The 23007-nt window shown below is 41.4% G+C and overlaps 1 protein-coding gene across 1 annotated transcript in view; it reads right to left on the reverse strand.

The window, feature by feature from the left end:
* Nucleotides 1–19024, reverse strand: part of LOC307253120 (forkhead box protein J3-like) — a 52887-nt gene extending 33863 nt beyond the window's left edge. Inside the window, exons 1-3 of the mRNA XM_080030997.1 lie at nucleotides 18780–19024; nucleotides 10193–10316; nucleotides 9377–9880 (exon numbers count right to left, since the gene is read on the reverse strand). Of these exons, the coding sequence (XP_079887123.1) occupies nucleotides 9377–9763 (387 nt within the window). The 5' untranslated portion in view covers nucleotides 9764–9880; nucleotides 10193–10316; nucleotides 18780–19024. The remainder of the gene's footprint in view (nucleotides 1–9376; nucleotides 9881–10192; nucleotides 10317–18779) is intronic.
* Nucleotides 19025–23007: the final 3983 nt, after the last annotated feature.

The raw sequence follows: 23007 nt of genomic DNA on the forward strand, positions 1-23007 counted from the left end.
AGGCAGGCCAAGACAGGATCAAGGCCAGACCAGTTCCATTCCTGCTCTGCATGACACAGACACACTTAGGTTAAAATGTTGAACATGCTAAAAACCATAGGTAAATTGATATGAAAGAACTATATCCCCATAAAAACACAAAATAGAAATAAAGATTCATTCATTCACCTCTTTTATTGCCATAAACTGTATGCGTGTACGTGTTAAGTGATATCCGCACAGTTGTGGTCTGGTTGGGCTTGAATATAAAATCCTCTTTGAATAAGACCTAGGGGGAGGCAGAGTAAAAATGCGGTCGATTCCAAGACGAGACAGAGACCTTCAAAAAGTGGTCTCAAGACGTACTGCAACACCGCAAAATACTGGCATCAACTGATGATACCAGTGTTCACTTTATCTGCATGGCCTGCCTTCCAAACCAGAAAAAGATCAAGTTTCCTCTTTTGTGCCATAAAAAAGTCTAATGTTGTTATTTAGGCTCTGACAGAAGACAGGCCCGCGTGTCTTTGTGGGATACAAACCCAAAGACTAGCGAATAAGCCCATTCTGTGGTATAATTGTTGCATTCCAAAGTGCTACGGAAACCAGCCTTAAGCCTATTATTAGCCATATGGAGAGCGCTACGGGCCTGGCTGGTTAGAGAGGGAATGGCGGTGCTGGATGGATGCCAAATCCTCGGGGAGATAGCAAGAGAAATTCCTCGCTTTTAATTAAGAATTTAATACTGAGACTGCTATTAGTGATTAGTATGTAATTAAAAGCCCTAGCAGAGTTACGCATAAAAGTATAATTAATAGCTGCATGTATGTGTGCTGTTTGTGTATATGTGAGTATGCGTGTATGATAGGAGACTAAAATGGCACTGCTCTCAATTTGTCGAACAGTTCATACTGTTTGTATTAAATACAATTGTGGTAAGTAAACAATATTTGTCTGAAAAACGATGCCCACGATGCCCAATTTTAGAAATACTTTTTTGTTGTTCAATATAAAAATATAGTTTTATAAGTAAGTAAGTAAGTAAGTAAGTAAGTAAGTAAGTAAGTAAGTAAGTAAGTAAGTAAGTAAGTAAGTAAGTAAGTAAGTAAGTAAGTAAGTAAGTAAGTAAGTAAGTAAGTAAGTAAGTAAGTAAGTAAGTAAGTAAGTAAGTAAGTATATATTTTGATTCACTCATACTAAGATGATTTCATGTTAAAGACGGGAAAGTATAAATGATGCAACTTGTCTCTCATTTACCTTTATGTAAAAAGATCAATGACCAGGAGTATAGTTAACTGTGATGGTTACATACTTATTTTCAGTATTTTCACTACTTAACTCTCTGTAGTAACAAACATGTACACACCACACACAATAAATAAAACATCCCTATTCCCTACCTCCCTCCCTCCTCTCTGCAACATCCCCCAATCATAGTTTGTCATTACCAGGGCATAGCGTGAGAACGCGCTTCTCAGAGGAAGTACATGTTATATCCTTCCCAAGATCTAGGAGTTGTAGCAGCGAGGTTAGTTAAGTGAGGTTGGGGAAAATAGGGGGGGAAATAGTTTTGTTGAGTTTTTCTTTTTTGAAAAGTTTAACCACACTTGGGACCGCTTTCAGCTCACCATTGCCCTTACCGTTGATTTGTACAGCAGTGATTCTCTCTCTCTCTCTATCACCCAAATACACAGGTACCGAAAAATGGCAGAGATTGATTTAAAGATAATCAGGACTAGGTAGTAGGGGTGTGAACGTTTACAAAAATTTCTAACCGTGTACACGACGGAATTTTTTTCGTGTACACGGTTAACCGTGACGTCATTGTCCTCGTGCGCCCACCGTGTTGTATCCGCGCGGGCACACACACATACGCGTTCGCCTTACATGTGTTGGCCGTCATTATCGCCCTTCATTCATTTCCTGATAAATATAGCCTATCGCTTTCTACATGTCCACATTTATGAGGGTGAACAGGTGTTATAAAGTTCGGGCTACTTACGCGCGTAATTCACTTCAACCGGGTAACTTTAGTCTTTAGGTTATCTTTCATCACTCGTCCGTTGCTGTTACTCGAGCACGGCGCCTCCCCGTGTGTGTGTGTGTTTGCGATTATACACACAGTCACACACACACGCCGAGGGACAGACAGATTGGGCCGACTAGCTTGTATCATCCCCAAGTAGTTTATTAGTGATGTAAATCAATAAATGCGTGTCTCCAGAACATATTTAAAAACTTTGAGGAAAAAAAAGAACATTTAAAATTTTTAAGATTTTTTTTTAAACGGTTTTCGTTTATTGATTTTCCCTAAACGGTTATGATTTACTAAACGGTTAAACGTGTACACGTGTACACGTGCACACCCCTACTAGGTAGTACATACGTAATTCGGTAGGTATCCTTAAAAGTACTAAACTTGGTAGGTACACATCCCCACGTATCTGCATGTGTGACTTAGTTACAACAAGGGAATCAACACAGAGTCAGAGGTGAAACTGAATAAAACAAACAGACGGCTGTGGCATTTTCCCAGTCACCAATATCAGACCGTCCCAGACACCCCCCCCCCCACACACACACACACACACACACAAAGGACTACATGTACAAAAGCACCACACACTGTAGATGTGCAGTCAGAGTAACACTGAGCACACTCTGTTCCACAGATTGTCTCGAAGCTCAATCACAACATGGTCACTGCAGCTGTGAAATTTCCAAAAGGCACATACTCAGGAGCATCCGTTCGGCTACAGACACATAACGACCAAAAGCAGACAACAACAACAACAACAACAACAACCTTCCTCCACCTACTACACAAACACGTTTTAAAGAAAAGTATTAAAAAAGTGAATTTAGGGTCAAGGTTGAATTTGAATTTCAAGGTTTTTATATACACTCACTGGCCACTTTTTAGGTACACCTGTTCAATTGCTAGCTAATCAGCCAATAACATGGCATCAACTCAATGCATTTAGGCAGGTACACGTGCTAAAGACAACGTGCTGTAGTTCAATCCAAGCATCAGAATGGGGAAGAAAGGGGATTTAAGTGACTTTAAATGTGGTTGATGGTGCACGGCAGAATGAATCCATGCTTTCATGTTACTTAGGCCAATTTCTGACCCTACCATCTGAATGTTGCACCTGAAATCGAGACTCATCAGACCAGGCAATATTTTTCCAATCTTCTAATTTCCAATTTTGGTGAGCCTGTGCGAATTGTAGTTCATTCTCAGTTTCCTGTTCTTAGCTGACAGGAGTGGTACCTGGTGGGGTCTTCTGCTGCTGTAGACCATCTACTTCAAGGTTGGACGTTTTGTGCGTTCAGGGATGGTATTCTGCATACCTTAGAGTTGGTTGTAACGAGTGGTTATTTGAGTTACTGTTGCCTTTCTATCATCTCGAGCCAGTCTGCCCATTCTCTGACCTCTGACATCGACAAGGCATTTTCGTCGACACAACTGCCGCTCACTGGATATTTTTTCTTTTTCGGACCATTCTCTGTTAACCCTAGAGATGGTTGTGCATGAAAATCGCAGCTGTTTCTGAAATACTCAGACCAGCCTGTCTGGCACCATCAACCAAAGTCTCTTAAACCCCTTTCTTCCCCAAGCTGTTGATCGGTTTGAACTTCAACAAGTTGTGCAGTCCAGGTCTACATGCCTAAATGCATTGAGTTGGTGATTGGCTGATTAGTTATATGTGTTAACAAGAAATTGACCCAGTGTTCCTAATAAAGTGGCCGGTGAGTGTACATTGTACTGTATATTAAGACTTCCCAAACTATATCCAGAGAGACCACTTGACCTATAGGCACACACACATCTGGACAGCAGACTGGCCTAACGGGACAAACTGGGAATGCTCAAAAACATTTTACAATTCTGCATGTGTTTTTCTAGGGATGAGGGAATCAACACAGAGTCAGAGGTGAGACTCAATAAAACAAACAGACGGCAGTGGCATTTTCCCAGCCTCCAATATCACATTAAAATGACTCTCCTCAGTCAAAAGTGTGCACACACAAACACATGGACACATCAGCTTGTACACTGAACCATCCATGTACACAAGCACTACACACACTCTGCACACTCTGTTCCAGAGATTTTTCCACAGATTGTCTCAAAGCTGAATCAAAACAAGCTCAGTACAGTTGTAAAATCTTTGTGTTCAAAAGAAACACACTCAGGAGAATCAGTGCAGCCACAGCCACATAATGACCAGGAGCAGACAACAACAACCCTCCTCCACATACATAAGTACACTTGACACTGTGCAGCGACCTACACTGCACTGAGTAGCAGATCTCCCACAGAGCAGGCAGGGGAGTATTGGAGCTAGAATAATGGCCCAGTGCTGATTCATATCAGGTGATTGTCTGTGACATGTGGTGTTCAGCCAAAGGCCAAAGGCCATCGTGGTAGCGCTGCCCTTTACAACGTCACATTAGGCCTTGCTAATTCACAGGCAATTAGCTTGGCTGCATGGGAGCAAGCCTGAGGCCTCAGGGTCGCAAGAGAGCAGGTTAGTCAGCACAGACTGCAACAGCCTATTTGGTGAGACAAACTAGTCTCCATTACTCATGTGGTAAATAATGGGAAGGCCTGCACATTACATGTTAGGATGGTGAGGTGAGTTTTGAATTACGACATCATTATATCATTATATTCAGCAACATGCAATACAGAAAAATAGTTCTGCTCTTTTAAACCGACTTAGTTCAAATATAAAAAATAGTGAAAAGTCCCCCAGTTCAGGGAACCAAATTAGATGTTTTTATATTTCTAAACCCGAAGATAACCTATTGACGATGGTATAGGACAATTTGTCCAGTGAATGTTTGCCATTTGTGCTGCTTGATGACTTGAATTGTTGATGAATTCTTATGTCAGTGAAAATTCTTTCAAAAAAGAATAAATACTAAATGGAAGAGAACATGAACTTGAAATTAATTACTAAAACAGCATACAAGGAAAGCTAATTAAAGGGGCAGTGTGTAAAGGGCATTGGCACTTCTTTTTTTTAAGAACAGAATTTGTAGAAATTGAATTATAATGATAATCATAGGTATGTTTAAATTAGTTTATATTCACTTGAAAATAAAAGTTGATGTTCTTTTATGACCTTAGAATGAGTCTTTTATATCTACATAGGAGCGGGGCGCGCCTCCATGTTGCACAGAACGGACAAACTTAACGGTCTTACACGTTTTTATATATAGTGGGTTCGCCTCATCTCTTGATATTGTGGAAAGACTTAAGGCAGTGGTGGATGATGCCATCTTTAGTAACGAGCTTCTTGTCCTTGAATGCCACAGTAGCCTCTTTAGATTCTCCAAACAGGAGGAATAGAGGTGGAGCCTTGCAATCTAGAACTAGAATCCAAAATACACCTATATCACACACTGCACCTATAAGGCAATATCCTGGTACAATCCGACAAATAGGAGACAACTATGGTAAGCAATACAGAAAAAAAACGCCTGTGGGTTTGGTCTCCGCTGCGTACTCACTACAAGTTGGGGTATAAAGGTGGACCCTAGAGTGGAGGGACATGTGGTTGTGAAAGGGCCTCAAAGGGGGAGCTGCAGAGGGCATGGGAAAGTAGAGCAGTGCACAGTGGTGCACAGTACATGGAGAGACTATTGAAGATAACAAGGGGTAGATAATGCTGTTCCTGTTATACAAAAAAGTGATGTGAGGCAGCCAGATGCATTCCCCTCCAGTATACTGTATCTCCACTCTAGTTTATTCCTTCGTTTTAAAAACAGAAATGCCATGCGTGCAGGTTACACAAGATGAATTTGAGAGCGTCAACGAGCTGCACAAACAAATGGTGTATGCATCTGTGTGCTATTTCATTTCACAGATATTTTGTTAGAGATTCTAAACCTCCTCTACAGCTCTGGAAGAAAGGTTCTCATCATTACTTCTTAGATGAAAAAGGCTCTTCATATTCATGTGCAGCAAAGACACAGAAATCTCATGACCTTGGAAAGCTACATGATTAAACGGCTAACTAAATAGGCACTTGAAAGTGTGAGTGAATGTGTGTGTGTGTGTCTGTGTGTGCGTGTGTGTCGACATGTAGACACGCGCAGCGAACCTGTGGTGTTCAACCAGGGTACAAATTTGTGTGATTTCTAAGGATGGAAACTAACGTGTTTGTGTTTGTGTGTGTGTGTGTGTGTGTGTGTGTGTGTGTGTGTGTGTGTGTGTGTGTGTGTGTGTGTATATGACTGTGTGTTGTCCCGGTTTCAACTCTGCCGTTCCTGCACTCTCGCATTATCATACAGAGCAGACGGAGTGCGTGTGTTGGGTAGTAAAAACTCTGCTCTCTGGCAGTCTCCTCTCTCTTCTCCAACTCGTCCCACCCCCACCCTCCTCTCCTGCTGAGCTCCCTGGGTGTAATTTGCATACTGCACACGTACGCTGCCTACCTGAGTGGGAGTCTCTCTATGCGTGTACAAGCTTGTGTATGTGTGTTTTTGTGTGCGCCCACGAGTGTGTAGCAGAGGGCGTGGGAGACGGCAAGCACGACCGACGAGCTTGAGTGTTGTAGTGTTGAGATGGTACCTTCAGTAAAACGCGTGTAGGTTCTCGGGAGCCAACAACGTCTGCCGAACCTGGCAGCCAGGGGGTTCCGTGTGTCTGCGTCCCACTGTGTGCAGCTGACAGCAATCACCTGAACTGGAATGAACCAGACTTATGTAACTTTCCCTGGTATAACACAAGCCCCCGCTGTGTTGAGTTCAGGTCATCCAGGAAGCATAAGTGTACAGCCTTTTCACAGAAATGTGACTCGTGCTTTAGCTCGGCTTGTGCTACAGAGGAGCACTTCATTTGTTTCTATTCATGCTTAGGTCAGTGGTTGTGAAAGTGGGGTTTTTCCCCCCACACATCTATGCTAAACTCTTTATTGGTAATCCCCATAGACTGGGGAAGAACTCTTCTTTGAAAGTACCATTGTGTATTGTTCACATGGCCCTGGCCTAAAGGGGAAAGGAACACAGCTTTACAGTGAAATCATTTGCCTTGAATCCACTGAGCAGTTCAGTTGGCAGAGCACAGTAACAATAGATCTGGCTTGCGTTTCCACTGCCTACAGTGCCCTTACTTTGTAGGTGTGGTTTTGCCGGACGGCGACTAAAGTGGTCAGAGTATATACAGTCTACGGGTCATAGCCGTTGAATGATGCTGGCCGCAGCAGCTACGTAACTATTGTGACATCATAGCAGCAGGACTCAGTGTAGCCCGCTGATCAATTCAATGAAAAGGAAAAACGCCACACAATAAACAAAGAGCTATGCGCAGGCATTTTTTCGATAAATACAATAGTCTTTACTCTTGCAGAGGAGATTACACAAGGCAGTGTATTTCAAATTATTCTGTCGACCAATTATTAACAGACTGAAGTGTGGAAACGAAAGGGTCCCAAAATTAGGTGCGGCTCCGCTCGCTTATTTTTGGACCCTTCCCAACTGCTGACAGTGGAAACGCAAATAAAACTGAACCAAACCGCTTATTGGAAACAAGGCTATATACAAATGCCATCAGCACTGTGCTTTAATGATGCTGCTAGAATGCAGCCACACGCAGAAATCAATGAATCTAGAGGTGTAATTATGGGATAGTGAACCATCCTGGCACCCAAATACGACCAGCAGGAGAAGACAGGCATGAGCTGCAGCGAGAGAAAAGCCTGAATGCTCTTAACAGCCCCTATCCTCTCTCTCCGAACTAAAAACCAATTGATTGAAACCTGCATGCAGGTAAGGAGCTCTGCCAACATAACCTGGCTTGTATCATAACCTTTTTGTCTCCCGTTTCTGGAATCCATCTCTGCTCTGGGAATGGTGTGCTGAAGATTATAGGCGGGGAACAAACACGGGGAAAGAAGAAAAGAGGAGAGGAGTGAGTGACTAATACAGAGAAGGAAAAAGGAGGGGAGGGGGGATGGGGTGAAGTGCAAGTGCTTGGGAGATGAAGATAGAAAGAAAGAGAGAGAGAAATAATGAGAGAAGAAGAAAAAATGCTCCCGCTCTGAGAGAGATGAACTGGTTGATAGTTTGCAGACAGCCTTTTCCAATGTGTCAGTGGAAGGACTGCATCTATCCCCTTATTCGCTAATACGGTAGAGAATCCCCAAGACACACCCGCAGGGATCCATTCATTTGTCTCCAATAACACAGCCCCCTCTTCTGCTCAGGCTAGCCAGGATTTGCATAGCTACATTAACATAAGGATTTCATAATGCCGCCTGAATGAAATGAAATGCATATGCCAATCATTCCTTGTTTGCTAAAAGGTTTCTGTGCTCTTTGAGGCAACCAATGGATCAGACTTGTGCCTTTTGAGCACTAGCTATAGAGTTGACGTTTGATAGCATTTCATTAAATGTGTATACACTATCCAGAATCAAATCTGCATTTTGAATCCTTAATCAAATGTGGGTTTAAACGTTGCTACAGTTAAAAATAGTTGAATTTAAGATTAAAATGTTCGTGGGAAAGAAGCACTACAAGTCGCTACAAATTTAAACTAAAACGAGATTGATTAAACAAAGAAAATAAATTGTCGCCATACTTACTTTTGTAATACCTTTTATATTTCAGGACCTACTTGCTCCAAAACAAAGTTCTGCATGAACTCAAAAGTTGATAAGTTTAAATTATACATATGATGTATGCTGATCATGAAAGCAGAACTGACATGTTTGATGCGATCTTGAAACAGAGCTACCAGAACCCAAGATTAATAAGATATTTATTTTCAAAAGAGACCCGCACCAACCCGAGCAGCAGCATGACGTGCTATCAATTAATAAGAAACTGCGGTCAAAGAGAGCAGCAATATAACTATAAAACCCTAAGAACAATGTCTATAAAGGAATTACATAAATGTTTACTATAATAAAGCCTATCTGATAGGATTAATCCTTTACATGAGCTACTGATTTCCTAAAATAGTTTCTGTGATTATGAGAAACCATGTGATCAGTGCTGGAGGGATCCATTCCCTTCCACTGGGGTTTTACAAATGTTACCACAATACCGAAGACTGTGTCAGTAAAATGCAACCTGATAAGACTAAGAATACTTTGGACTCAGTTGGACCCCGGTCCAGTTTCAGAACCAACTTGTGAAGACCTGAAATTCACTGTACTTAAATCTTACTGTGTTCTCTGTGGTCTTGTTTAACTGCAAAAACTGTTCACAGTCCAGCCATGATCTGTGAGTTGTGTTGAGTGTTGTGACTTCCTTTGAGTTAGAGAATCAATGTTAATTAGCTGCAGCAGCTGGTATAATTATAAGTATGGAACCAGCTATAGGAGCTTAAGTCCTTAATGAGAAAGACTTCCACATCACATCGTGTTTTGTTTCTTACCTTCCAGCCGCTGCCCGCCTCTCGGTAGTAGGGGAAGTTGTCACAGATCCACTGGTAGATTTCGCTGAGGGTCATCCGTTTGCGTGGCGAGCCGTTGATGGCGAAGGTGATGAGGCTGGCGTAGCTGTAGGGCGGTTTACCGTCTCTGTGCTGCGCTGCTTCCTCCTGGTCCAGCGTGGTCCCTGGCTCCACGTGGGTGATCTTCTTGCCCGGCCCGTGCCCATGATGGTGGCCGTGATGCTGAGTGTGGTGGGGGTGAACATGGGGATGGTGTCCGTGGTGATGGCCGTGGTGGTGCCCTGCATCTGTCTTCTGGATGGCTGCCCTCATGCCGAGCTGGGGGAGCCAGTCCATCGAGGTCAGGCTACTCTCCAACTCAGAGGTCATGGTGCTCCACAGGGCAGAGTGGATGGGGGGGGGGAAGAGGCTCTGGGTTTACGTGGCGTATGGAGGACTTCCTGTTGGCTCACTGAATGGGTGCTGTGCAGCAGCCTTGGCTCAAGTCTGGAAGAGCAAGAGGTTTGTTTACTACGCCTATTCATCTCCCTTTAGCTGGAGCAGAAAGCACTTTTCTTGGCAGAGACACACAGATGTTAACTTTGCACATGGTTTTCCACATAGACTGAAGCTTTGTATAATGGAAAAACTAAATATTTTGGCATGTTCATCACTTGGTCGTCTAACATTGGACATGAATATGATCTGCAAAGTGAGCTATGGATAAGAATTTATTTTTATCAAACAGTCATTTTCCATAAATTACACAGTGAAAAGCAAAGCTGTATGAAGGACTAGGTATGAGTTAAAGTGTCTTACTCTTCCTATTCCTTTCCATCTTTCTTTGGGCCAAAGCATCTGGGGAAGTCACCGGAGTGAAAGGTAGAGTCCTTCCCTCGTGCATGTTCACAAGTTCTTCATTAAGCCACTGCAATGGCTGCTTCTGCAAACGCACAAACACAAAACCACACAAGACGGTGAGCTTGCACTGCCAGACAGCCTTCATAAGATATTAATATCACATAACCGCTCAAATGGCCTCGGCATCTGTCCAACCAGATTACAAATCTTCTCTCCTTCTCTCTCTCTCTGTGTTCTGTCTATCTGGATTGCCTCTCTCACTCTTGTTCCCTCCAAAGTGGAAATGGCAATTGGATCTGCAGAGTGACTAAAAGCTGGGGAATTGTTTTCACAAGTGCCTGCCAAATGGGGGGGGGGAACAGCTCGGGAGGAATTCCAACCCTCTAGAGGAGCCTAAAGGCTCGTCCCCTTTCCCTCTCCAACCCCCCCGCACTGTGTTCCCATTCTCTGATTCTCGACGTGCTTCACTCTCCTGTCAAGTCCATGCCCACCCTCCCCACCTCAGAGCCTGCTCATACAGACACCAACAATGAAACAAACTCAAGAAGCATCCACTTTTTAATTTTGTAGCTATTTTTAGAGTGGCAAGTTAAAAATGTGTCCTGTGAAAGTAGAGTAAGAACCATTCTCTTTTTTTTGAGTAGTGGGGGCTTGTGCGAATAGTTTCAGCATGATTCAGATTAAGAACAGAGACGATCATTTTGAGCACAAGAAAGAACTTCCTCACCAACTGTTCTGCACTTGGTTCGGTCACAGAACATTCGTAATTTGTCACTAAGGGACTGAATGTCAAGTAACTATTACTCATCGCTGGGGAGAAGATGTTGCTTTCAGACCACACTGGTGGAACAAAGAAAACTGACTCGTTTAGTGCTTGGTGCTTTTTGAAGATATACCACCTACATTCGGGAAAAAGCAGCAAAAAACCATAAGTTTCATGACAAAAACAGGCACAGAGTGGGCCAACAACGAAGGTACATGAATAACAACGGCTGAACGAATTCAGTCTCCCAAGGATGTAGAAATCTACATCTGAAACCTTCCCCTGCCATCCCATGCGGTAACCTTCGTCTGTCCTTGAACAACAAACAGCCTATTGGCCCACGCATTCTCCATTCACGCTCACTGAAAATAATCAAGGTGGGAGAACATCAATGAGCCTTCCTACCAGGAGGAACGCAAAGCCCTCTCTGTCTCTCTCTCCACCCATCCCCCTGGAGAGCCAGGATGAAAAAAAACCTTGTTTAATTACAAGGAGAAAACACAAATGTTTAGCAACAGACACACCAAGCCAAACATGTCAGGCAAGCAGTACCAGGGTAAGGAAAGTCGAACACTGAGAAGAGATATGCCCGATGAGGCCTCTTGCAAAACACCACCCCCATCTCCTCCGCAAGGCACTGCCACCGTGGGAAAAGCCATACCCCCCCCCCCAAATCCCAGGAAGCCATCTTAATTAGTGCACCTTTTTCTCTCTCTCTTTCTCTCTCTTGCTGAAGGGAAGGTAGCATATTGCCAGTTGTAGTGGTGGTGGGTAGGTGGGGATGGGGGTGGTGACACACAAGACACAGAACAACAAGTACTTATTTTCCCCTCATTAAAAGCAGGCTCAAGCTGCAAATCAGCCTGCCACAAGCCCTGACCTGCTGCGCCGCCGTGGCTGTTGTTGTTGAGAAGTTGGGAGCGTGGGCTGACTGCATATAGTGGCACGGTGTAGCTGTGCACACCGCTAGCCTGGTGAGGCATCGGGGATGATGAGTAAGAGAAGAGAGCGGAGAGAGAAGGAAGGAGGGGCATGACTTGGCTTCTGGGGAGAGGGGGCCCTGCTGGGTGGGTAGACGCAACCAATTACCTAGTCGACTCAGTCAACCGGTCCCACAGTGACTGGGCTAACCTCGGCACTGTGCCTGTTTGTTCCTGATACCTGCTGTGTTTCAGCCTCAGAGGCCCGCCAGGTATCAAGGGAGAAAAATGATCACTGCAGAGAAGACAGCTACAGTATATCTCTACTTATCTTAGGGCTATCAGTTTCCTATGGAAATACATTGCATTGTATTGCACACATAGAAACTTATAAAAACTTTCTGAACAGAATGCTTTATACTTAGGCAGTTAAAGACAGTAACATATTGTAGGTGATTGTTAATGGTTATGGAGAATGGTGTTACAGTAATATGTACAATTATGACTTACATTGAGAGGGGAAACAACCCTTTCTGTCCTGTTTGGTCCTTTTGTAAGATTTTAAATTAAACGGACAAAAACCCTTGGTCTGGAGACATCCATATGGTCTATTGGTATATTCTCAACGTACGTCACCCTTGAAGCCTGGAAAAATGTTGGCCCGGAAATGACTAGGCTACATCATACTCAGGTTGAGATCCTTATCAGAACGTGTGCCTTTGATGTCAAACTTTTAACAATTGGTGTCACTTTCAACACTGTAATTTTTTTAATAAACTGAAATTATGTTATTATGAGAACAACTTAAACTCTACATAAAAAGATCTAAAACATAACCTCATTCAGATCAATCAAAAGACCAGATTGAATGTTCAATCTTACAATAACAACAAAATGTATCTGTTTTGGTTCATAAATAACCGCAGTTTAAGAGAAATAAAACAGCTGAAAAGATGTAGTAAATTTTGCTAAATTGTCCATAAGAAAGGATCTCCTTGTTGCGGGATAGGAGAGAACCAATTACTAAAGCTAACACAGTTCTTGCACATACTAGTCAAACACAGACACACTTTAACTTTGTACCGCTGATCAGGAAACATCAAAAACTTTACCAATCAGGCAGATTTCAAAGAGCTGTAGTTGAATAGAAAATGAAAGTAGCAAAGAGGGGATATTCTGGCAGCTGATCATACAGAAAAGCAACGTTTGATTAGATAGTTTGAACGCTCGGAGCTCGAATTTGATGGGAACGAACATTTTCAGATAGACATTTGGCTAACATTAGTAGGTATCAAAAGAGGTTCAGAATCTGGCAAAAAAAGGAGAACATGTGGCCTATCAGATTTTCATCTTTTACCCAGTCAAGAGATAAGCACGTAAAAAGTAAAGTTTGGTAACTTGGAAGTTTTGAGACATTAGTTGGCAAGGAAAGATTACAGGCACTTATATAAAAAGTAGAGCGAGGATTTGGACGCTTATGACCAAGAAATCTTTCTCCTCCAAGGAATTTAAATATATCGCTCTCTGCACTCTGGATGGAGTTTTCATGACTGGGAACATTGTCCCTTTTAAAAGTGTTGAGGGGTCTGTGTGTGATTGAATGTATTCACCCATTAGACTTTGTAGCTGTGATGCACTCACTCAGCTGTATGCATCACTAACAGCTAACAGTCCCCTGCTGCTAGCAGGCTTTTAGACTGAGAGAGGCTTTTCACTTCTGCATTTTAATAGAGAACTTTGAATAGAGTGTCAGGGGTTGGGTGAGAGAAGGGGGGGAGCCAAAAGAAAGAGGCATCAAAATATTTTCTGAAGAAAATGAAGTAATGACAAAATACCCACCCGGAGCGTGCCGAGCACAGGGGGTTTCTGGGAAGGACTGCCTTGGCAAGGGTAAGACTAATGTGTCAAAAGAAAGTCTGTAGGCATACTGAGCGCTGTCAAGTCTAGGAGTATGGGCCATTCAAAGGAAGGAGGAAAAGGTCCAAAAAGCAGTATTGAAGATCTTAATTACTTTCTACTTTGCTGCAAGAAAACATACCACTGAAAAGGTTCAATTATACGATATGAAGGCACATCAGCTGCCCTTATGGTGGATGCTTGCTCATCTCTCAATGGAGCTGGGTTAAGCAATTATCGTTTGATACCGTATACTTATTCTCAAAGGAGACCTGGAGAGGCATTGATGTAATGCACCATTTCAAACTGGAATTCATTTTGTGTCCTTATTTCTTAAAGCCAGTGGTCAGGCTAATGCTGACCTAATGCTTAAAAGAAAAAAAAGGTGGAAAAAAAAGAGAGGACGATCATTTATTTATGGCAAAACACTCTTCTGAAAACTGATGGCTGGACCGTGTCAACCAAGTCAATCAAGAGGCGTCTCAAATGAAATAGAACGTACTGATTCACACAATTTTTCTCAGGTCTGAAAGAAAATCTGATTGAAAGAAGGAAAGGAAACTGAGAAGCTTCCACTGAATCCCTGAAGGCCAAGAATAAAATATTTAACTCACACTGAGCCCACACAGAACTCAACACCTGAAAACATCTGCCAAGGTAGAGGAAGTTAGCGACCCAGAAGACTAACAACTGCCGACGAGGAAAAAAGCTATCACAATTTCAGATTCTGACAACGACAAAGTTAAAAAGGCATATTTTTTCATAAATAAAACATAGGAGTGCAGCATCTCGGCAAACTCCCCCATCGAACAGTCCCAAGAGAGAGATGGGATGCTGTTTGCGAACTCAGGCTTTGCACAGTAAAGGGGGCTACAGCACTGCGTCACCACAACTCAAGCTTCATACCCACATCCAGGCCTATTCAGCAAGGACTAGTCCTCTTTAAAAATTCATTAATTTACAACAGAAATAGATTAAAGCGCCCAACTGCACCAACCTAAAAAGTTTGGCTTGTGAATAGCATTAATAATGGAAACAAGCATCGAAAACCTCGAGGCCCTGGCTCGGAGGCATGGCTTTGGTTTTGTTGCGCTTTATAATGGAGAGTAATTTACATTTTTTAGAAGTATTACAGCTTTTTGATGCTTGTTTATAATTACATTGTTTTACATGCAAATTGGCTAACAATTGTTACTCATTAAAATATAACCAGCAGAGTGCAACAACACTCCCAGCTTGTGTTGAAGACACAAGGCTTACATCAGTTTCACAGGAGAAGCTCTACACTAAACTCTTGTCGCTGGCAGCATCGCTGCTGAGTTCAGTGCAAATGACAGCCCTTTAAAAGTGATCATTCCCCATTTCATCTTTATATCTTTCTCTTTCAAATCATAGCAATGCTTTCCTAACATAATCAAAGAGGATTGTTGCTAGATAAAAGGATTTTCTGTATTTGAATTTAAATGATGAGTACTTTCTCCGGGGACAAGACAAAAATCACAATGGCTGGGAGCACTCAGAACTCAGAGGTACTTAGAGAAAGTCTGCTCTAATGCATTGTCAAATCATCATGTTCCAAAAAGGATTTTGATATTATACAGTCAGTTTAGGTAAATCAACATCTAAGGAACAATTGTTTTCTTATTCTGTTTTTCACCAATATCAGGTCTTTTGGCGTATTGTTATATATATGTATCATGTATTGTTGTACTGACCTGATAATTACAGAGCTAGGTTACAGGTCTTCATGTTGAAGCAAATTAGAGCTTTTCCTCATCTCTTTTAAAAGCTACTGCCAAACTACCTTGTGTTCATGATAAAGAGTAGAGGACGGTCACGGCTCCAAGGCATAAATCCATACAGCTCTTGGTATAAAGCTTAATCTACTGGATAGGAACTTGATGTCATAAGCAAATCACAAAAGCTGGAATCTACACTGTAAACAAATATAAGCGCTACAATTTTGTTTCTTGCTCCTATTTCTCATGAGATACCCCTGACAGGTGTGACCATGCTGATTGGAAAGCAAGATTATTGCACAGGTGTCTAAGGGTTGGACACAATATAAGGCCACTGTAAAATGTGAAGTTTATCTTGAAAATAGACATTTATTAGGCACTGAACTACCGCATGACGCTGTCTGCCACCTGCCCGGTACAGTGAAAACTGGGATTCCTCCTTGAAGAAAATACTTCTCTGAAGTTCCAGACGCTTGCCCACTCAAGTCGCTTTGAACTACAAACTGCAGTGAGGTCAAGACCCCAGTTGGGACGACTAGCATGCAGATTAGCTTCCCTGCAATAGTTTCTGACCATTTATGCTGAAATGATTTGGTTATGCACACCAATCGTCAAGTGGTATATGTATATATATATATATATATATATATATATATATATATATATATATATATATATATATATATATATATATATATATATATATATATATATATATATATATGTTTGTGTATTATTGACTTTACATTTAAAAATGTTTAATAGTGTAAACATTTACAAACTTATGAAACTACTATACAGTCATTGGCTAAGCAATGTAGACATTTTCAATGTCTCATGCTATTGTTGTGGTGTGCATGGCATTATAAAGAAAAGAGTTCACAGTGATGCTTTACATTGATAAGGGTCCAGATATGTTGAGACAAACCTGGAGAAATATTTTATATAAATATTATACAGTGTTTCCCCCAGCACTTTATGGCTAAGGCGGCCGCCTGATATTATTTGTATTTAGTGTGTCTGCATATTATTGCACCAAAACAGTAGAAGTTTTCTTTAATTGTATTTTGTACTATCTGCATGCCTGCACAAAATTTGTACCTGCACATAGCAAACAAAATTGCACAACTGTAAGGTCAGTTTTGTATTCAAATAAAAAGTTGTTTATTTCTTAAGTGCGTATTGGCATCTTTGAGCAAAATACCCCCCAAATTTCACGCCGCACCTCCTGTAGGGATGGGCAGTGACCACCTTGACTAAGACATTTCGTGGGGGAAACACTCATATGGTACTCATGTGGTATACAGTTGAGTAGATATATACAGTATACAGTATATTCACACACTATATCGTATGCCTGCAGGAAGAGGAATAAAGGCAATCAGTCATCTGAGTCCCAATCCGTTACATTGGCATATGGAGTTCATCATTATCAAAGGAACAGAAAAGCATGCATTGTATCCACAAATAGCCCATAATTCAACTTTCAGAAAGTAATTTCTACACTCCTTTCCTTGCATTTGCTGACATTGACGATAATTACGACGACCTTTCCGAGGATAAAACAAAAATCAGTAAATCATTATGAGAGTTCCTTCTCTTCACGTTTCATGCGATTCTGCATAACGTTTTAATGAGGCATTTAGGGGTCTATGAGTGATCTACTGAGAAAGTCTACAATGGCAATCAGCAGTGAGTGTGGCAGCTGTTCAGCAATTAAAAAGCCAAATTACCCTCAATCAACACCATTTACAGGCGCAAGTAAATCTCAGAGCAAATAATGATGAGAAAAATCTGTTCAGACAGCTCTTATCTTGATAGGAATTAGAGGCGCATCCAAATCAAGAGAAGGGTACTCTCCCAAAAGCTTTCTCAGCCTTTCGCCCACAAACACATATAGCATAACAATCACAAACACACACACAAACTCTGCTCCCCTTGACTGTGTGTTTTTGAAGAAATTAATTGTACAGTAAACTGGCTGGCTCTCCACACTGCAGCATGATGAAGACAATAATGACCCCTTTAGAGTATAAAATGGCCACAGTTTATGGTAAGGTAATGGTCTCTTCATGGATGAGCATAATCGATAATCTTGGTGTAAATGTGGGGGGGCGGGGGGGGGTCGAGAGAGAGGAAAAAAACGTATAATAAAAAGGAGCTGCTTGCCTGATGGAAAAAGCAGCACTCAACATGGGGAGTTGTGGCAAGATACAAGTCTTTGTCTGCACCAGCTATTCACACAACTGGCTGGAAAGGAACGCTCACAGTAGTGGTATACCTGTCTCATAGGCTATAGGCCTACAACACAGACAGGTTAATGTCAATTTTGTAAATTATAGGTCAACTTTCACCCAAATGGTTGCACAGTGTAAATCTGACCTGGTAATAAGTCATAATCTTTTTAAAAAGTGTGATGACTGACCATGACTTGATTCATGGGCCTATACAGTATGCATAATCATATGCATGAAAACATACTGTGCATACTGATAGAATGACATGCACACATACACAAGTAGACAATAAGAAATTAAATTCCATTCATACCTACCTATACGAAATAATGTATGCTGTGGAACAATTTGTTAGACATGTTGTGAATCCCCCGAAGCAATTTCTTTCAAGTGACCCAACCTATTTTCCTCTTCTTCTCATTACCACGATGGTATGAACTACAACAAAAAGCATTCACCCAGTCATAGAAAAGAATATGCCTCTACATGCGTTACAACCATAGGTTATCACCATGGAGCTCAGTCTTCTCCGTGCTTGAATTGTGGCTCGGTCTGGCTACATTAAGCTTCCGCTGTTATCACTTCAAAAAAAGTGATTTCAGCTGTGCAAGGCAAGGCACTGTCTTCTGCTCATGCATATTTGCACGTCCAATACAATTCAGCACATGGGTAATTGCTTTTTTAAACGCTGCATTCCACACTGGCTGTTTTACCCGAAGCCCCTCGTTTCGATTTGCACTACGAGACTATGGGGTTAATGACTGTAAACTTAAACACAAGTTGACTTTATTTGACGGAGGCTTGGGTTAAAAGACCAATGCTACAATGTCTGCGTGCAAGCACATTGTGACAGGCAGCGAACTTGTCATAGCCTGCAGTTGAGTTAAACCGCTGGCCTCTACGCACACTTTTTTCCCCCGCGCTAAATCATTATGTTTCACAACAATTCATGACTTGACATTCAGAAATTCTTCTGCACGGACTACTCACCGTCGTGGGTGAATATGAACCGGCTCAATTTTCCCCCTGTACTCTGCTTCAGAAGCTCCAGACGCCTAGATAATGCACTTGAAAATTCCCTTCGAAGACAAAAGCTCCAGCGGTTTCTTGACGCTGTCACTCGGGCTGCATGCACGGCGCTCCGCAGGCGTCCAACTGACCGCTGCTCTGGTCATCCGGTAGTCATGACAGGCGGACTCGTCTGTCTCGACCCGCTATTCGCATTAGCGCTCAACAAAACGAAGAGCCCCGGTCTCAGTGATCCGCTCGGCTGCTAAACCACCGGAACTACTTCCAACGCCAGCCGGAGCACGTTGAAGATAAATCCATGCACCACAATAGGAAAAATGAAATCACGTCCATTTAACTAGTTCCCAATTTCAATAGCCTATTAATGATATTCGACCAAGACAGCACATAGACCTACCTCACATGTCGAACATATAATATAAATAATAAAATAATACTGTACCATCATTAGCCTACTAGCCTACTATTTTAGGTTTATGTATTTGCTTAAAAAATATATATCTTATCATGATCATCTGATGGACTGGCTATAGGATAATAATAATTAGTATTATTATAAGGACAAATAATCAAACATAACAGGGAGTATGATTATTTTGCTAGGTGGTAAAGTTTTAGGAAACAAAACACTATTAATACAAATAATTATTGAATAATTACATATTTATAATTGAATTGATAACAAAAACTATTTCAACACTGCTCAGAAGTGCAACGAAACATGTGCTGCAATATGGAACCATAATGTTCTGTTATATGGGGTTTTACAATAGGATTGGTGTCAGTGTCTTTAATGTTATATTTGAGCTGTTCCTCAGTTCGGCTGCATGCCTGTAATTTTGATGTTTTTCATAAACTAGCTTGAAGTTTACAGTCTTTGTGACTGACAGTCCTGCCATCCATGCTTCAACAATGCATTTTCTTTTAAAGTCACTTACAGTAGATATTTTACTCTTGTCATCTTGAAACAAAATCAGAACCAACCGGGCCTGCTCAGCATTTGTATACTGTGTACAAGCCACAGAACATTATGGGATGTCAATTGCTAAATAGTACCATGGACCTGTGTGGAAGCATCTGCATTGGTTACCATTGGTAAGCCTGTTCATTTCCCTTTTCAATGATTTCCCGTTTGTAATGATCATGCATTTGTGGGATGAGCAGCACAGTTGATTATGTGAGTGGTGGTTCCCAAGTGAAATGTTTCTCATTTACCATTATCTATGCTTAGCAGAACAACTAACGTTCTATCAGTAACAAGGAATTAACAAGACATGATAGCTATTTTAGACTGTATTCATTTAACATTGATGTCAAAGACAGGCCGTGAAGAAGGCATCCCAAGAAGGCTGGTTATCCACCTCCACATCAATGAGGAACCGTAGTTGTCTTCCAGACATTTGCAGGAAAAGGTTTGCAGGATGTTACAGCCGACGGCTCTCTAATCAGACCACCAGGGAACAGACTGCACACAGCCAATTTCCGTGCTTGTAAGCTTGCCTGGCAATGACTGCCATTCACCATCAGGCCCATTTAGGCGGGTGTCTAAAATGGAACTTGAACATGTGGAAGAATGTCTTGTTCAGTGATGAGGCACTGATGAGGCAGTTTCTGTCCGGGTAAGATTCATGGCAGGGTCAATTATTTGTTTGCTATGATGAACATGTTCTACTACTGCAAGAGAGTTGGTTGGTCTGTTGAGCACAGGTGATCGCAAATTTGGCACATTTTACTTTGGGCCCACCCACATAATCAACTGTGTTTCTCATTCAACAAATGCATGATCATTCCAAATGGGACATCATTGTAAAGGGAAATGAACAGGCCTTCCAATGATATGTGGCATGAATTGAACAGGCAACAACCAATATATGATCGATCAAAACACAAATTTCCAATCTCCAGAGAAATATATCATGAGTATATCATGTGAACTTTTAAGTCATTAACTTCCATTTGTTATCATTCCATGCAAAGTGTTGTTCAGTGTCTTTATGTCTTTAGCGTTATTAAAATACCATTATTAAGCTGTCAAAACAACTTCAAACAGCGTACATTTCTGATGAGTGTTCTTAAAATATCCTTTCTTCTACAATCTGATGATGTGTCCAAGCCTGTGCATCAGTAGATGTATTGTTAACAAGCTGGCATGGAACATACTGTGAGCTTGCCAAGTGGACCCATCCAAGGCTCAAAAACAACTCAGTGCTGCACTCCTCTGGATGGTAGTGGTTTTGCAATTGTTAATGATATGTCTTTCAAAGCAGTAAAATACAATGCTTGATCTTTTCTTCATGAATTATGCTCTTCAGCTGAAAGAGATCGAAAAAATGTATCTACAGTATATATAATATATGTGAGTTTCAACGTTTCAAGATCAGTCGCTGGAGGGTGTTAGTTGCAAAACTAGTTGTGGCTGGTATTACAGTACATCTGCCCACCATATACCCTTGTGTCGTTGAGCAATGCACTTAACCCCAGCACCAAGGGCGCTATACTATGGCTGACCCTGCGCGAGGACCCCCCTCTGCAGTGTGGTGTCTTGAGAGGGACACACTCTCTTTTCACATATCCCCTCTCAATACACACACCTCCTCTGGAATAAGTTGTCTAGAGAGGGGATATGCAAAAAGGAAAATTTCAATGCACTGCAGTGTATAGATGCACAGGTGTTGTGTGGACTCCAGGAAGAATAGCTTTGGCTATGGCCTCAGCTAATGGAGATCCCAATAAAATACAAATACAAATACAATGTAGCTTTTTGTTAATTAACAAATAAAGCAACTTAACCAAGTAAGACTGTAACCTGTTGATGTGGCGGGAGAAGGACAGGGTGCTGTCTAGTCAGACACTAGTATTTACTATTGGTTGACTTGGTCCAGGACAAGGGAAGAGATATTGGAGCCTGAGAGGGGTGCAGAAGGCAGAAGGCCTGCTGGACCTTATTGAAGCTAACCCGAAGGGATGAGAGTATATCTGGGGACTATAGGGACCAACGGTATAAAGGACTGTGTCATCGGCATAGAGGTGGATGGATGAGATATGACAGAGATGGGAATATCGTGTATATAGGCTACAAGGAAAAGAGATTGGGGGCTAGGAATGAGCCCTGGGTAAACCCTTAAGGCTCATTTATGCTCTACGTTAGATACGGATACGGAGCCTTCATTTGTTTTTAATGACCTGCCTGGTTAAATAAAGGTAAAATAAAAATAAATTAAAACATTAAATTAATAAATATATAGCAATTCCTATAGCTTATGTAGGACGTGTACTATCTTATTTAGTTGTATGGTAATAAATTGACCAGTGTTTTTTTTTTTTTTTTGCCAATGTTCTCCTTAAATAGGCCTATCAAATTAGAAAATGTTACTCTTAAGTTTTTTATAACTTCCTAAAAATGTCCATTATGGACATTTTGAGCACATCAGAAAATATGTGGAAAACTCTAGTAGGCCAGACATAAAGATTTGGGAACTTCTTTCAACTGTTGTAATCGGTCTGTCCACCACCAGAGGACGCTCTCGCCTAATAATGTGTTGCCATGGTTTCAGAAACGATTGAAAGCCCTCTACTATAAATGTGCACTTAGCCTATTTGTGTTTTCCATTAATTAAATTAGGCTATATGTACTAGCGTTGGGAAATGTGACAAGCTACAAGGACACGCCATTGGCATTTTAAATGACGAACATATATTCTCATGTCTCATATCGTTGCAAAAAGCAACCCTCGCCTGCTGGCATTGCCAGTGATGTCAGAGAAGTTTATATTTTTGGCTCTGAAGTTTTGACTCCCAAACCCTAAGTTAAAATAGTGACACAGATCAAACTTTACCTGGGATCCAGTTAAAAACATTCAAGGTGCCAGCAGTCCACCTGAGATAAAACTACTCTACAAGATTTCCTTTTCAAGGACATGCACATCTTTTTGCTTCTTAACCCAATTAATGTCAGTGATTCAGTGAAGTAGTGAATATGTTTGTAAAGTTCCTTTTACTCACACTGTTATGTAATAGCACATGCTATTATAGAAGCGTCGATAATAATATCAAAAGTTGCGACATTAGTTCCCTATAGGCTATTAATAATCTGTATGACATTTACATAGATATCAAATAACAGGCTACAATCATTCAGATTATCTTTAAAGGTGAAGTATATCACACCCACATACCATAACAAGGTAAT

The sequence above is a fragment of the Ammodytes marinus genome (genome assembly GCF_949987685.1).
Source record: "Ammodytes marinus genome assembly, chromosome: 7".
Lineage (NCBI taxonomy): Eukaryota > Metazoa > Chordata > Actinopteri > Uranoscopiformes > Ammodytidae > Ammodytes > Ammodytes marinus.